General features: G+C 39.6%; 1 protein-coding gene across 1 annotated transcript in view; it reads right to left on the minus strand.

The window, feature by feature from the left end:
* Window positions 1-15,799, minus strand: part of TTC8 (tetratricopeptide repeat domain 8) — a 42,486-nt gene that overhangs the window by 14,637 nt on the left and 12,050 nt on the right. The window contains exons 6-12 of the mRNA XM_035107491.2: window positions 12,447-12,491; window positions 10,448-10,533; window positions 9,811-9,898; window positions 7,395-7,505; window positions 5,120-5,259; window positions 3,456-3,630; window positions 2,217-2,339 (exon numbers count right to left, since the gene is read on the minus strand). Coding sequence (XP_034963382.2) covers window positions 2,217-2,339; window positions 3,456-3,630; window positions 5,120-5,259; window positions 7,395-7,505; window positions 9,811-9,898; window positions 10,448-10,533; window positions 12,447-12,491 — 768 coding nt within the window. The remainder of the gene's footprint in view (window positions 1-2,216; window positions 2,340-3,455; window positions 3,631-5,119; window positions 5,260-7,394; window positions 7,506-9,810; window positions 9,899-10,447; window positions 10,534-12,446; window positions 12,492-15,799) is intronic.

Below are 15,799 nucleotides of genomic sequence, written 5' to 3' on the forward strand. Positions count from 1 at the left end.
AAGCAGCAACAGGAAAGTTAATTCAAGGTAACAGCAAGGATGTGCACGGTATGCATGTTTCCTAGAAAACACATGGCTGGAAATAACTTAAGAGCAGGGCACCTAACCTTGTTTTAGCCAAGAGACACAATGACTCACAGTCAACGCTCTGAGGCCTGCATGGTAAAGTGAGCATGGCTGGGATAGGAAAGGAGGTGTGGCTGATGTGGAAAATGAATACCTTTAATTTTCTTTCTATCCAAAGTCAGGCTGTTCACTTCCTTATTCCCCTTCCTCAACTCATTTCCATTTCTTTCATTTTTTAAAAAAATGTTTTTCCCCCTTATTATGGTTCCTTCAAAATCCCTCCTCCCCTCAGCCAAAATTTCCCCAAATACTTGCAATTTGCTTACCAATGAGATTAACAGGTGATGCTGACTTCAATACTTTTATTCCCTTCAGTTGTTTCTATTAACTTCACTTCTATTAATTGCTGGCTGGCTGCACTGTTTGTCCTGCTTCGATGCCTTTGGCAGCACTCGGGAACAATCATTAATCATCAGCTGCTGCAGGCATCACAGTGGGAGGGATAATGCAACCAGCAGTTAATAGAAGTAAATTGAAAGGGCTTTTAAGGAGTAGGGCTATTAAGAGCACACATAGAAGCAACAACAGGAAATAATTGATTAGACATTTGGGGTTTTTTTAAGAAGCCCTGGGGCTTTTCTTAAGCTGGAACTCACCAGGACTCAGTTCCGGCACCTCTCAGGAGGGCGCTATTGCCATTCTAAGAGAACAAGGCAGGTGTTCATGGTGAGTGTTCCAGCACTTCTTTTGCTAGAAAAATAGCTCTGAGAAGCCCCAACTTAAGTTAAAAAGCAGCAAAACCTATCTAAGGGCACTTGTGAAAGCCCAATGAAGGTAATTAAACACGGAAAATTGTTTTTGGGGAGGTCTGCAAGCCACCCCAAAAACCCCTTGGCAGGCTGTTTGTATGCTGCAGTCTAGCTACCCTTGACTTAAAGGCACTTCCAATTATGAAGAAGAGGTCATTGCTGAGCGGCTGGGTGGGGAAAGTGGGGTGATTTCTAAGCTTCAGGAGGTAAATCTCAAGCACATGAACTGCAAATGCACTGAAAGCTTCTTGAACCCAAGTGACAATGGTTTTTTAAACAGCTTGCAACAAGCCACTTCTTCTTTCACTGTTATCATACCTTAAGCTACAAATGAAGCCTAAGCATAGGCCAACTGAATATGGCTCTGTAAAACTGATCTTTATCTATCACTACAAGGAATGCAGGAGTACACTTGAATGTTGCCATGGCAATTGCTAGAATATTTATATAGTAGCCTCGAAAGCAACTTGCTGCTTAGAAACAGAGATCTAAGGACTGCATGTTGTACTGTAGCTTATCTGCTGAAAATTTTAATCCCCCCAAAACACTTTCACTATTCAATTAAGAAATTCATCAATCTTGTTCACAGTCAACCAAATGGCAAGTCGAAGGCACACTTTATTGACGACGTTTTCAGAAAGGTGCATGCAATTTGAGTAATGACAGATATTTAAGATCTGTCGGTTGTATCTAACAAAGTTGTCCCATTAGCGCAAAGACTTCCACCTGCACTATGGAATTTCATCTCCCTCTCTTCCCGCTATGCCTCCCCAAATCTGTTCTGGGTTTCCTCGCAACACTCTGAAGCAGATCAGAGGAGTTGCAGGAGATGTACAAGGAGAGGAGAGGGAGAAAAGCACTAACAGGATGATTTGTTGGATACAACACTTCATTTGGATTTGCCCAAAAATGTATTAATGGTACAAAATAAATGTTATGTATGTATTTAATTCTTGCATAATGGTGACTTCTTAATGTGATCTGAGCAACCAGCCCTTTGACTTCTTGTGATCTAAGTATCTCAACAGACATTCTCTAGTCTAGACATTTTAGATGTTCACTAAAGAAGCCAGCATACCAATTCTGAACAAAATGGTCACATTCTAGTAGGAATCCTTGAAGTCCTGTCCCAAACTATAAGACGTTGTAAAGAAGAACAGCTTAAAGATTATTCCAACGCTATCTCTTCATTGTATGTGCAACAATCCAATGGTGCAAGATCCCACTCCATTTCCAAAGCTCCGGAGACTTCCAAGCCTCTTAACCCTTCATTCATCTCAAGCAACAACTACCCTGAAACAATATGTAAGCTACTGTTTTCCTTTAGAGCAGAATACCAACCTGCTCTATGCGGCCTTTCTGCATCTCCAGCACAGCCAAGTTATTGTAAGCTTCTGCATGGTCATTGTTGTTGGCCAATGTAAGTTTGAAGCACTGATAAGCCAAGCTTATATCCCCTATTCCCTGAGAAGGAAAAGCCAAAAATACATAATTAAAAAAAAAGTTGCCATCATTGTCACCCTTTAGCGTAACCTAGAAACAGAAGCAATAGAAGGACTATGTATGTAGCTCAAGTCCCGAACCACTTTATTTTCCCTTATTTCCTTGGGCGGCCATTGATTCCTATGGATAAAATTATGCTGCACTTGAAGGCAATATTAAGGTGAGAAAACCTGCTCAGACACAAATTGAACCAGCCTCCTTCCACCACAGAGATCTTGCTTGGGGAGGGGGTAGTGTGTGTATACACATATGAGCTCATCCATCACCATGCCTGGCATATTCTACTAACCATTTTGCCATGCTGTAGTCTAGAGGAAGAGTAAGGATGTGGTTGGACTATAACTCTCATCACTCCTGATATCAGGATTTAAAGCAGGGAAATTCTGAATGCAAAGCACTTTCACTACTGCTGAGCTCTGGTCCTTGGCTACATGCAAACTCTAGGCTTACAGACAATATGCTGCTGAATCCCACAATTGCTCCCAGCGACTGGCAGAGGGCACTGATTTATGTGTGTGGTGTGTACGCATCTCAATTATTGCATATCTTTTAATACACAGAGATGTGGACAACGTAAAGAGGAAGTCTTTTGAAGTTACTCTGGCATAGCATTGTACTGCATTAGGTTGATTCAGAGCCAGGCTTTAATACCAGAGCAGTTTTTAATGCTAGGATTACAGCATAGGAAATAGTGTGTCCTTGAAAGGTGTGTGCAGGGTGTTTTGCCACAGAGGAACAAAAGCTTGTCCAGAAATACTTTGATATGGCTTGGGCTGGGGGACTTTTAAGTGCAAAGGACAGCTTTAAGCAGCCTTCTGCTGTGCCATTCTCTATTTTTGTTGCAATTCCCTCCTATTTCCTTTCCTGTCTTCCCCAATATTCACATAGATTCTGCTATGTAGAAAGCAAAAGCACTCCTCCTTGCATCCTTTTGATCTTCAAAACTAGGTCTGTATCCCTAATCTAAGCGGAAACTGGGCAGTGTTATTGACTTGCAAATAGCTTTCTAGGATAACATTTCATTGTTTCCATACAAATATTTCAATGAAGTATGCTTCACTAGTACTAAGCTCTTACCACAGCTACGTGTCCCAAGTTGTACCACACATCTGCAGCCTCCTCCTCACATTCAGCAAGAGAGAGGGCACGTTCAAAGGAGCTGAGAATCATGTCATACTGCTGGGCATAGAAACAACAGAGGCCCAGGTTGTTGAAGAGTTGGCTGTTATAAATACCCATCTGCAGGAGCCGTCTAGTTCAAGAGGAGAAAGAAATGCTTTTCTTTTGTAGCATGGATCATGAAAGCAACTTATATATTGCATTAATGCTACTCATATAATTTTTAGTAAAAAAAAAAGAAGCAGGTATAAATAGTAATTTGACCCTTTGCTGTGGCATGATTTCTTTCCACGCTACTCGGCAACATCAGAAAACCAAAACCTCACGGGAAAAACACAGCCAGAGATTCTTCCCACACTATTGCCAACCCTCTTGAAAAAAATGCATCAAAGAAAACAATGAGAAAGAACTGCAGCATGGGACTCTTCCCACCTGGCATGAAGTCCACCTGTACCTCTATTGACAGTGATGGGTCTTGGAGCATGCCCAAATTACACCCCTGCTACTTCAGAGGGAGTTCATCTCCACCCAGAAGAGGCAGCTTCCCAAATTCCCAGACAAGGAAATAGCCTAGCCACATGGCCTCTGTGTCTTGGTCAAGAGTCAAATTCAGCATTCACAGCAGCTTCAACACCCACTTTCTAATATAGAAAGCTGGCCTTAAAATGATCAAGTGTCACTATTGTAAAATTTATATTGAAATGGGTGAAATTATTATTTGGCACTCATGTATTCCCCCAACCCCCCCTCTTATCTCCCAAAAGCAAAACAATTTGATGGGACTTTTCTAAATACTGTTCAGCCATCATCATCATCTCCCATGAGGAATACCTCAAAGTAGAACAGTCAAACAATGCAACCCCAGAAAGCACTTCTGTTGTCATGAAGTCTGGGGTTTCATCAGGTCCAAAACATTTCTAATGGCATAACCTTTCAAATACCAAATATACCTTTGCAATATCTAGAAAGTAAAGGGGGGGAAAGCTTTCCCCTTTGTTTCTGGGTTTCTGCGGAGGCTCATTCTGTCCAGCACTCAAGCACACACCTCTTTGAAATTTTATTTATTTATCATATAAAATTATATCTCATCTTTCTGCCAAAGAGCTTTCATCAGACAACAAAGCCACCCTTTGTTCTGTGGAGTCATAATTGCTACAAATGGCTCGCAGAAACTGCTGGGGAAAGCCCAGAAAAGGAACTGAAGTGCATTATTTAGGCAGAAAATCTATGTTCCGGATAAGAGGTAAAACAATTTTAACATTGAGAACATTCAGAACACTTAACAGAAAAAGGAACACAAATGTTTGCCACAGCCTTTGGAGATATGTGGTGAATTAATGGGCTGTATACTACAGGCAGGTAGAACTAATAAGAGCTGCTCAGAAATAAGGGACTAATTCTTCTAGTGCATTTTGGAGAAAAGGCTGTATAGAAACCTATTGGGGATGCTTTATACAAACAGGGCTACAGATCCTACACAGGTTCCTACTAGGGCTATCACATTAGAATTCTTGCAAAGATACCATCTAGTTGGCCATGCTCCCATCCCCAGATCTACACCAGCCATTAGTTTTCCTTTTCAGCTGACATAAGACTTGAATAAATGTACATGCACATCCTACCTGTAAAACCGCAATGCTATCTCCGGCTGGTCAGAATAAAAGTGATTACTTCCAATGCACGCAATGGCTTCCACATGGGTGTTGTCTTGTTTTAAGACATCTTTATAGCACTCTGCAGCTGCAGAAATGTTATTCATTTCCTACGGATGGGAGCATTGACACATTATAAGAGTAACTTTGGTATATACATAGAACTGTAACAGTAATATTTCAAATAATAAACAGAGACCAAACGGAACAAATATTATACAAGTTTTATTAGACAGTATACAGCACTCCCAAGTTTATATGCCTTCTTGCAAATTGCCTCTTCTTCACATGCCTCTTTATTGCCAAAGAGGAACTATACTGCAGAGCAGTAATTTTAAACAGCACTCCATATGTTTTCTCCAAGCCTACTCACAATAAGTAGCCATGCTATTGGGTTTCTCTTGCTATTTATAGGCTGCAACAAGGTAAACAGTACCGCATAGTAGCATCAGTTTCCTATAGCACGGAAACACACTCTATTCTGATTGACAGAGCAGGTTAGGTAAACAATCATGGACAAAAGTTTTTTTTAAGGCCACTTAAAAGCTTGGTTGTGAAAGTGTAAGGCACTGGCAAGCCTCCCTGGGGCTACAAGCCCAGTTGCCTTGATGTAAGTGCCATTAAACTTGATGGCACTTACTTCTGAGTAGACACATTCACATTAGAGTGGTTGATCAAAGGCCAAGGTGCTCTCCCAGTCCTCTGCTATCAGAGCAATTCCACAGAAAAGGGAAAACGAAAAGCACAATGTGGAATGTTCACTATAGTTGCCCTGAGCTTTTTCTTTTTAAAGGAAATTGTAAACAAAACAACATTTCAAATTCTTTCTGAAACAATGTTTCAGCAAATGTTAGATGGTAGTTGTTAAACAACTGTTCTCTGCATAAATAGATAATAGTGGCTAGCAAAGTGAAGACAAAGTTACACATCAGACAAAACTCTTGAATTCAAAACCATCTACATCTTCATTATAAAATAAGCATTGCAAACCCTTTAATAGCATTAACAGGCTTTCATCTTAAAACAGATGCATTGCATTCCACCCATCTACTATTTTTATATTGCTGAATGACCCTCCTCCCCTCTAGCGCCTTTTATTTTACAAGTTGGCAAATAACTGTTTTCAAGATAGTGGCTATCTTTTTTTAGCTTACCTTGAACTATTCTGTTTATTATGTGTGGAATGTTTATTCAGAAATAAATCTCCAGTAACTCTTTTTAGAATACAGTACTAACCTTAATTTAAATTGAATGTTTATCTTTGGAATTTTATCTTTTGTGAACTCCTTCAATGAATGTTATATTCTGTAAGCTCCTTCAAGGATATGGGGAAAGTATTTTTAATGTATATATAAATAAATACTGAAAAGGTTATACTCTGCTGAAAGTGAAGTGAAGTGATTTACTGCAGGAATTCTTACCAGCATAAATGAATCCCCAAATGACAAATACTGATTAACTCAGTATCAGTCTATAAAAAAGTCCTTCTGACAGGTTCTTTGCTTGCTCAAACATTTGTTTCTTCTGTTTGATGTGAACAACAAATGCTAGAGTAAGACAGAGGACTACAAGGTCAATATCAGGCGATGCCTCACTGGACTAAATGCAGATTTGCCTTTGAAGTTGTTTGAAGCTAGAAAGACAATTGCAACAGAACTCGGAAGGAGTGTGAACTGAATGCAAAAAGCCCCAGGTTCTATCTATACCATCTTCCAGTCTGAAAATGTAGAGAACCACTTCTTGCCAGTGTAAAACACATCAGAGCCAGATGGATCAATGACTTGACTTTCTGTATCATAAAGCTTTCTATGTTCCTATATTCCAGAATAAGACTACAATAATGGGTAGGCTTGGTTCATTCTTCTGTCAAGCACTGAATAATCTGAATTGCATTACAACATGCTGGAAATTAGTGCAGTGAATTTTTGAGGACAAAAATGGGCACACTGAACACTTACCTTTGTTTAATAATAATAATAATAATAATTATTTATTTATACCCCACCCATCTGGCTGGGTTTCCCCAGCCACTCTGGGCAGCTTTCAACAAAGCATTAAAACAGAAAAAACTTCAAACATTAGAAACAGGGCCGCCTTCAGGTGTCTTCTAAAAGTCAGATAGTTGTTTATTTCTTTGACATCTGATGGGAGGGCATTCTGCAGGACGGGCGCCACTACCGAGAATGCCCTCTTCCTGGTTCCCTGTAACTTCGCTTCGTTTACAATAGAAACTTGTTTTACATACCTCGTGGATCCTGGCAATACCACAAATGAGGGAGACTTCTCCAGGAAACCGATCTAATCCTTGCTTGAAAACATTTAAAGCTGTCAGAGGCTGATCTAAGCGGGAATACACCTGAGCAAATAGATGATGGGTGCATCTGCATCAATGGCTAGAATGATTCTAACATCTGACAAGTAGCTGTTTGTTGTATAAGGTAAAGGTAAAGGGACCCCTGACCATTAGGTTTAGTCGTGACCAACTCTGGGGTTGCGGCGCTCATCTCGCGTTATTGGCCGAGGGAGCCGGCGTACAGCTTCCAGGTCATGTGGCCAGCATGACAAAGCCACTTCTGGCGAACCAGAGCAGTACACGGAAACACCGTTTACCTTCCCGCTTGGAGCGGTACCTATTTATCAGGAGCTGGGACCGAGCAACGGGAGCTCACCCCATCGCAGGGATTCAAACCGCCGACCTTCTGATCAGCAAGCCCTAGGCTCTGTGGTTTAACCCACAGCGCCACCTGCGTCCCATTTGTTGTATAGGTGCTGCATAAAAGTCTCTGAACAAGGCAGCATCAAGGAATAATATGAAAAGGTGGAAAACTGCCTCTCCACACTTTCCAGGGCTCAACTCAGTTGTATGCCACGGAGTCATAGCTCCATTCTCAGTGAAGAACTACATGGTGGAAAAAGCTCAGGGCTGCCAGGGAAAACACCAAGTTTCCCTCTGCTTGGGCCCTAACAGATTTAGCTAGAGGAATAGGCATATAACCTGTTATGCAGGTGAACTCAATACCCAACCAATTTCTTCAAGCTGCACAGTGTAAAGATATTGTTTTGTGAGAGCAAAACCTGTTGAGATCACGCATAACAGTGAAATAACATGATAAAATATGTAATGCTGACATGGCAAACAGAAGAACAGAAAGTCAGCTGTCACTGGTGTTCTCATTAAATGTAATAGGCAATAAAGCAGAGCACAAAGTGGTACAAACAGTACCCAACTCTTTTCGCAAGGGAACAAATTACTATGACTACAATAGCAAATCCTCCCAAAGTTTGCACTGAAACACAACCGTCTCCTTTGAAAAGGCACCTTCAGCAAGAATTATGTGACTAACAGGATACAGAACAGCTTGAAAATGTGTCTTCGTAAAAGCAATAGAAATAAGAACACCAGGATCACTGCATTCATTTGCCAACTACTCCCTACTGCCTCTTCTATTGACAAACAGAAGTAATTGCTTACTGGAGAGAAGGAATAAATGAGATTGGCTAGGTTCTTTTTTTTTTAAGGCATGCTAGACTCTGACCATCTCAAAATGATATTACCAATAAAGGAGGTCATTTTAAGCAGTTCAACCACAACAATCTACTCTCAGAAACACTCATTTCTATACGTCAGTCTTATACTGCATCTAAAGCAGTCTTCAATGTAAAATTCTGTCTGTTTATAAGCTATATAAGCTGTTGCTCCCAAAGGATTAATCCCAGCAATGCCTGCATTAAAAGGTTTTTAAAATGTCTGCATTGTGCTTGTCCTGTTTCTTCTCAGTTCTTTAACACCTGAACCTATTTCTCTTTCAGCAGCTTTCCATAATTGCTCCCTTCGATATAAACACATTCAGCGACAGATTTACATATAAAGGAAGATTACATGGTAACCCATCAACTATTGCCTCAACCTGATCGAAGTTTCTTTTCAGGCTGGCTCAGCAGAAACCCCTTTGGAAAAGGCTGGTTTAAACTCGAGCTCTGCTGAATGATGATGGTCTCAAATACCTGGCACATTGGATAGTACCTTGTTAATTCTGAAAAGCAACATATTGGGGCGGGGCAGGGGGGGGGGAAGAGGAGGAAGGAGAAAGGGAGAGTTGGGGTTTTTACACAGCTAGAGAAGTTTCAGTTGAAGGCACACATAACTAAGCAAGCAATTCAATTGTTCTGTCCCTTCAGTGGTGCGCACCACTACAGGTGAAAAGCCATCTCTGCTTTTATCCACAATATTGTACATTTAGCTAATTAGACATGCTGGTTTTTGCATAAATAGGGGAGGGGGGTGACAATACATGTGATGGACGAGGAAATCAGTGCAAGTTTGCTACTTGCAGCACCAAGGAGTATTATAGATACCAGAATTGCGGTAAGAGTGATGGCATAAGAGTTATTAAGCCTAGAGAGTTATTAAAACTAACCAAATGCATGCAGCTAAAAAGGAGATCTAGAAAAAGGCATTAGTAACTGAAAAAGAAAGCCAAACAATTTTATTAACAAGAATAGATAAAATCCTTGACCAACCTGTAAAAAGGTTAAAATATTAATATTTTGAAAACATTCAAATTCAAGAGCTACAGCTCTGCCTTCACCGCACTTCCAGGTTACAGTTTCAAACTTTTAATCTGAAATGATTAACTTTTTCATTGAAAAGTCCAACTTACTTTTGCCAAATACAGTACTGTATCTACTATATCCTGTTGTCTCAAAGCGGATTTAAATTGTGTTTCTGCTTCACGATATAATCCTAGCCTGAGGGGAAAACGCAATAAAAGGTATAACAAAACTGTAGAAACATGGCAGGGGAGAGATTACATTTTTATAAATATTCTAAATTAAAAAGCACCATCAATGTGGAAAAATAGGACATTGGAAATTAAAATTTCAGTCTTCTCCACCTCCCCTTGAATTGATCTTGCTAAACCCTGTCAAAAGAAGTAGATATCCCATGGTGGGGGAACAAGAAACTCTCAGCCTGTCTTTTTCTGCTTGGACTGGACTAAATAGATGGGGAAGCTGGACAGGGATAAGGAAAGGGTTGACAGGTGTGGACCAGGCCTCTGTTATGTCCTATGGCAGGGACAGCCAATGTGGTGCCCTCTAAAATGTTGTTGGGATACAACTCCAATCATCTCTCATCATTTTCCAAGCTTACTGGGGCTGATGAGAGCTGGAGTCCAACAATAACCGGAGAACCCCATGCTGGCTATCCCTGCCCTATGGTGATCTCCCTCTGGGACATTCACTGGGTTGAGCAGACTGGACTGAGCCCCAGGTTTTAGAATGGGTGAGATGTTTTACCTGTAATAACATTTCCCAATTTGAACTTTCCACCACCAGTCCTTGAACTGAGCATGTTGCGTGGCATATGCTGCCAAATCTAAAGCCTTAAAAATACAAAACACTTATGAGATTTAAACACACACACACACGGATTAGTAACATGTAAAAAAGAAAAAAGATTAAAGCAAAGAATACAACATGAGAGAAAAATACTGGAGTTTGACTGTTTTTTAAATGCTCTATTAGATGAAAACCAGAAAAGAAAGTAATAAAAAACCTCATCAGTTTTAAGGACTTGCAGAATTAACAGATGTATTTCATAAATGCATAAAAAACCCCTCTCAAAGCCAAAAAAATATAATTAACAGCTAAGGTGCTGCAGCACGACTCTTCCTCATCTCAAGTATTATCTGCTTTTAATTGGATCAACACTTCAGGGCTTGCAGATTTAATACCAAAAATGTACAAGTTCCCCAAAACCATACTAGCCTGCTTATAAAGCTGGAGAATGAGGGAGTAGTTTAGAGAGCTGTAAAAGTGGCAGTAGCAGCCAGCTAATCATTAAATTCTTCACCATTGAACAGTATTTTGAAACACTGGCTGACACGCAGAGGGGAGCTTTGTCAAGCGTATATAGATCTGGCAATGTGCACTCTGTATGTGCAACAGCATTTCCCTAACACGCTTTTGTATCATGCCCAGTTTTTCAACAATCAGCAGTTTCAAGGGGGAAATCTGGGGCTGGGGGCTCTATTAAGAAGGAAATTCTTTAAAAGATTTAAGACCCCTGGTTCTTCTCAGTCTTGGTTAAACTGACATAACTGTTGAAGAAACAGAACTTGGAATGTTTTAATTTAAATCAGTGGATGGGGTCACATAAACTCCTGCTATTCCTAAGCCATTTAGATGCATGATAGTTCCACTCAAGAAAAACTGTCTTAATTCGGCAATGCACATCCATCAGCTCATGTGCCCATCATTCTTTATTAGACTCTTTCCCCCTCCAGCAGTTTCCTGCAAATATACACACAAGCTTTTTTTCTTTCATTCATTCCTTCTAGCTGGAAAGACAGCTTGTAGCTTGGAGGGGGGAAATCCTGGAGGAAACAAAGCCTCAAACAAGCAGTACATTTCATATGTGTAAAGCACCTTGCCCAGAATGGGTTGTTACGGTGCATAGAACATACATGGACATATCAAAAATGAAAGCATTGTTAATCTCATCTATAGGGAATTCTGTGAGGATTTATATGGCTAGTACAGTGGTACCTCGGATTACAGACGCTTCAGGTTACAGACTCCGCTAACCCAGAAACAACCCAGAAATATGGTAGTACCTCAGGTTAAGAACTTTACAGGATGAGAACAGAAATTGCATGGCGGCGGCGTGGGAGGCCCCATTAGCTAAAGTGGTACAGTTTCAGGTTAAAAACAGACCTCCAGAACGAATTAAGTTCTTAACCCGAGGTACCACTGTATACTTCTGCTCTGAAAACAATAATTTATCAAAGCATGGATGTAACTGGTGAAAAACCTGGTAAGCCACATGATGGGAGGTGCTGAAATAAGCAACAATCTTCATACCCACAGTACTGAGAGAGAAAAGCCACTCTTGTGGGGATTAAATGAGGATGAGAACTATGTATGCCACCTTGAGCTCCTTGGAAGAAAGGTGGGATATAAATGCAATGAATAAATATAAAACAAGTGGCCTTCTTGAGTTGTGAGTTTAGTTTCTCTTTTGCCTTTCCAGAAGTTGCAACTTTGCCCCACTTAAAACTATACCAGTTGAAGAAAAATCTAGTTCAGGCTTCCTCAACCTCAGCCCTCCAGATGTTTTGAGACTACAATTCCCATCATCCCTGACCACTGGTCCTGCTAGCTAGGGATCATGGGAGTTGTAGGCCAAAAACATCTGGAGGGCCAAGGTTGAGGAAGCCTGTTCTGGTTCTATCTTATACTCAGAAGTAACATTTCAATTGAAAAGAGCCCTAAGTTAGAAATAAATAAGACTTACATTCTTGACATCATTCTCATGGTGAAAAATGTATTCAAACAATGCCTGTAAGGAGAACAATTTGCAATATGCTGTCAAATGAAAGAAAAAGAACAAAAGCTACTTGCAATTAAACAAAGCAAGCACTCAAGTTGTCCGTTTAAAAGTCACAAACATCTTTTACACAGACTGTTTTATGCAATAAGGAATTTACATTGTGAAAGCCAGCACATGTCAGGAAAGGATTCTTAATTTTACATCTGAATCAGTGGAGTTTTTCATTATACTGGATGACACTGAAAGATCCCTGAACACTTCTACACATGTACCTGGGGCACCAGGGGGATGGGACACCAACCATCTCCCAAATTGTGGATAATGCCCCCCTCCCTAGTACTCTTCCTAAATGCTCTCCAAAAATGAAGGCAAGGCCCCCTCTGACCATCCTGAAATATTGAGCACCATTTAAACGTGGAAGGCTTCTTTTCATCAGACTGCAGGAAATGTCAAAGATTGCCCTCTAACCCGGCTTCCTTCTAATACCAGCATCACCTCAGGAGGTTGCTCTCACATGATAAGAGGTGATTTCAAGACACACAGGATGTCTTGGTTTAGTCCTTCACTTCTCCTAGTGGTGACAGAAATGTGATAGGGACATGAGAAAGTGTGTCCCATGGCTCTCCTCTGGGAAAACCCTCTGGGAATGGGAAAGATCTGAACAGACTGTAGCAGCAAGCTAATGAGTGATGACTTCCAGCTCCTTTCTGACATTTCTCTCAACGCTGAGCGAGTCACCTAACCCTGCCCTGCCTCCAGCACTTTTCAAGTCCCAAAAGGGAAAATATGAGAAATAAAAAATTGCATGGTATCTTAGATGAGATTGAGACACATCTTGGTTGGCATCAGGATGGGGAGATAATGCACAAGTTTGCCTTTTGGTTGGCTTTTACGGTAGCTTCCTCGAAGATCAATTATGTAACATACATTTTAAAAAGACCTTTATTTTAATGAGCAGGAAGATAGCACAAATGTACTACAGCTACCACCATGAAATCAAAATGAAAAAATCCCATGCAACGAGAATTTTTAGATCAGCAGCATATATGTAAGTTTATGCTCTGAGCCAAAGATTTGCACTGCTTTCTCGTCTTGCATGTATGCTTAAAAACCCATTAGCTAAGGTTATCATCATCTTTTCAACTTAGCAAGTGGCCTACTTTCATCAAATTATGGCTTTTTAAAGAAATGCCTACATTAAACGGTTAGAATGGTGTTTTCTGGCTAATGCAAGAAATAAGAGAGTATAAATATTCTTAACCATATAAATTACCTAAAACAAAATTGCACCTCATTACCGTTTACTCACATTCGGATTAGAAGTATGGGTTCTACATCTCTGAAAAATTCTTAACTATAACATCACTGTACTATATTGTAATATATACAGTAATGTCATATATAATGAAAGCATTAATTTTGTTTTCAATGGGCTATTTGTGTAAATCAAGGATGGGGAAGCTGCAGCCCTCCAGATGTTGTTAGACAACAGCCCCCATCAGTTCCAGTCAGCACAGCCAATGGTCAGTGATCACTGGAGCTGTAGTCCCAACATCTGGAGAACCACAAGCTCCCCAACTCTGGTATAAATTCTTAAAAGTTGTTTTCAATACCAGACTCTTCCAACAGAAGAATAGAAAGTATTATTTTAACCCTTTATTGCCACTGTATGGCCAAGCAAACAAGGCTAACTATGACTGGTCTTTAGCTACTTGGCCTTCCTCTGGTGTAATATTTAACTACAACCAAGCAACCTTTAGCAGACTCTGGCACTACATGTTCCTTTCTCTACCACACCCATTCTGGTTAAGCACTGGGGCCATTTAGACATTGTTTGGCATTAAGGTAATGAGCACTGAACAACTTAAAAGTGTGAAGAACTGCCACAGAGGGTGTTTGCAGCATATCATAGTTTACTGGCTTCAGACACAACACCAAGCTATGAGAGCCCCAGATATAGGGTGGTATATAAATTTAATTAATAATGATGATGATGATGGCTGCCACAAGCCATAAATAGAAACTTCTAATTTCAAGGATGAAAGAATGACAGCCTGCTCATTTTTGTAACACCAAACTATGGTTTGGTGATACATCTGAAATGCCTCATTAATATTGCTACTAGCATAAACCTAGTTAAGTCCAACTAGGGTTTCTGGTCAACCAGGATTCAAAACTAGCTCAGAACCCTTATTTAATTACTAACATTGCTGCTGATGCAACTGCTTCCCTTTGAAGCAGGGTGGATTTGATTTAAATCAAACTGATTTAAATCACGATTTAAATCACTAGTCAGTAAGGCTTGATTTAAATAATAGTTTTCTACATAAAGACTAATTCTTGCTAGTATAACTTTAATATGCAAGTAGATGAAGATTTTTAGAATAACAACTTTTCATACAGTATTAGTTTTTTTATCCCCAGTTTAATAGGTTAATCATTCATATTTGGACAACTTTAGTGTTGTACTTAGGAAGGAGAAAAATAATCATTACCTTAACAATAACATTACAGCATATGTTATTTGCTTAAACAAACATCCATGTTTGTTAACTAATTTGGCTAAACAAAAACAATATATATATATATATATATTAAGAAACTTAAGACTGTCAGCCCAGCCTACACACGAAAAACCTAAATACTGTCCACTCCAAACAATCAGAAAAATATTGTTTCTATTCTATTCACTGAACTTCTTGAAACTTAGCACTGAAGGGGTTGTTTCTGTATTCATAGGTTTGTAGAACAATAGGATTAAGGTCTTTTTCTCAACTCTGTTCATGTTATAACATTTTTTGCTGTGAAGAAGAGGCATGTGATCTCTGTTGAGTCAAATTCAGTTTTGAGAACTGCAAAAGTAAACCAAGCATCTGTGATAATATCTTGTCCAATAATCTTACAAAAACCTCTGGAAGAGCATAACATTGTGAATGGATTAATGGAATTTATTTACCCACAAAATTAAACATATACAACCTTATTCTACACAATTAAAAAACCAATCTTTATTTCATGATGGAATAACCTTTGGATGGTAATATATTTTCCTCAAAAAGCATTTTATTTTAAAAAATCCGATTTAAATCAAAAAAATCGATTTAAATAAAAAAAATCTGATTTAAATCAAAAGAATCCGATTTTTTTTATTTTTTTAAAAAAATCATTGATTTTTATCCACCCTGCTTTGAAGGGAGTAATTTGTGCTCCATTCGTGCCTGGAGAGGGCAGGCAACCCTCCAGTCTGCTTCTGACTGCATAACCTTGTTAAATAATTGGCAATGTTATGTCTAAACAAAAACCAATGCAGAAACAGA

The sequence above is a fragment of the Zootoca vivipara genome, chromosome 1 (genome assembly GCF_963506605.1).
Source record: "Zootoca vivipara chromosome 1, rZooViv1.1, whole genome shotgun sequence".
Classification (NCBI taxonomy): Eukaryota; Metazoa; Chordata; class Lepidosauria; order Squamata; family Lacertidae; genus Zootoca; species Zootoca vivipara.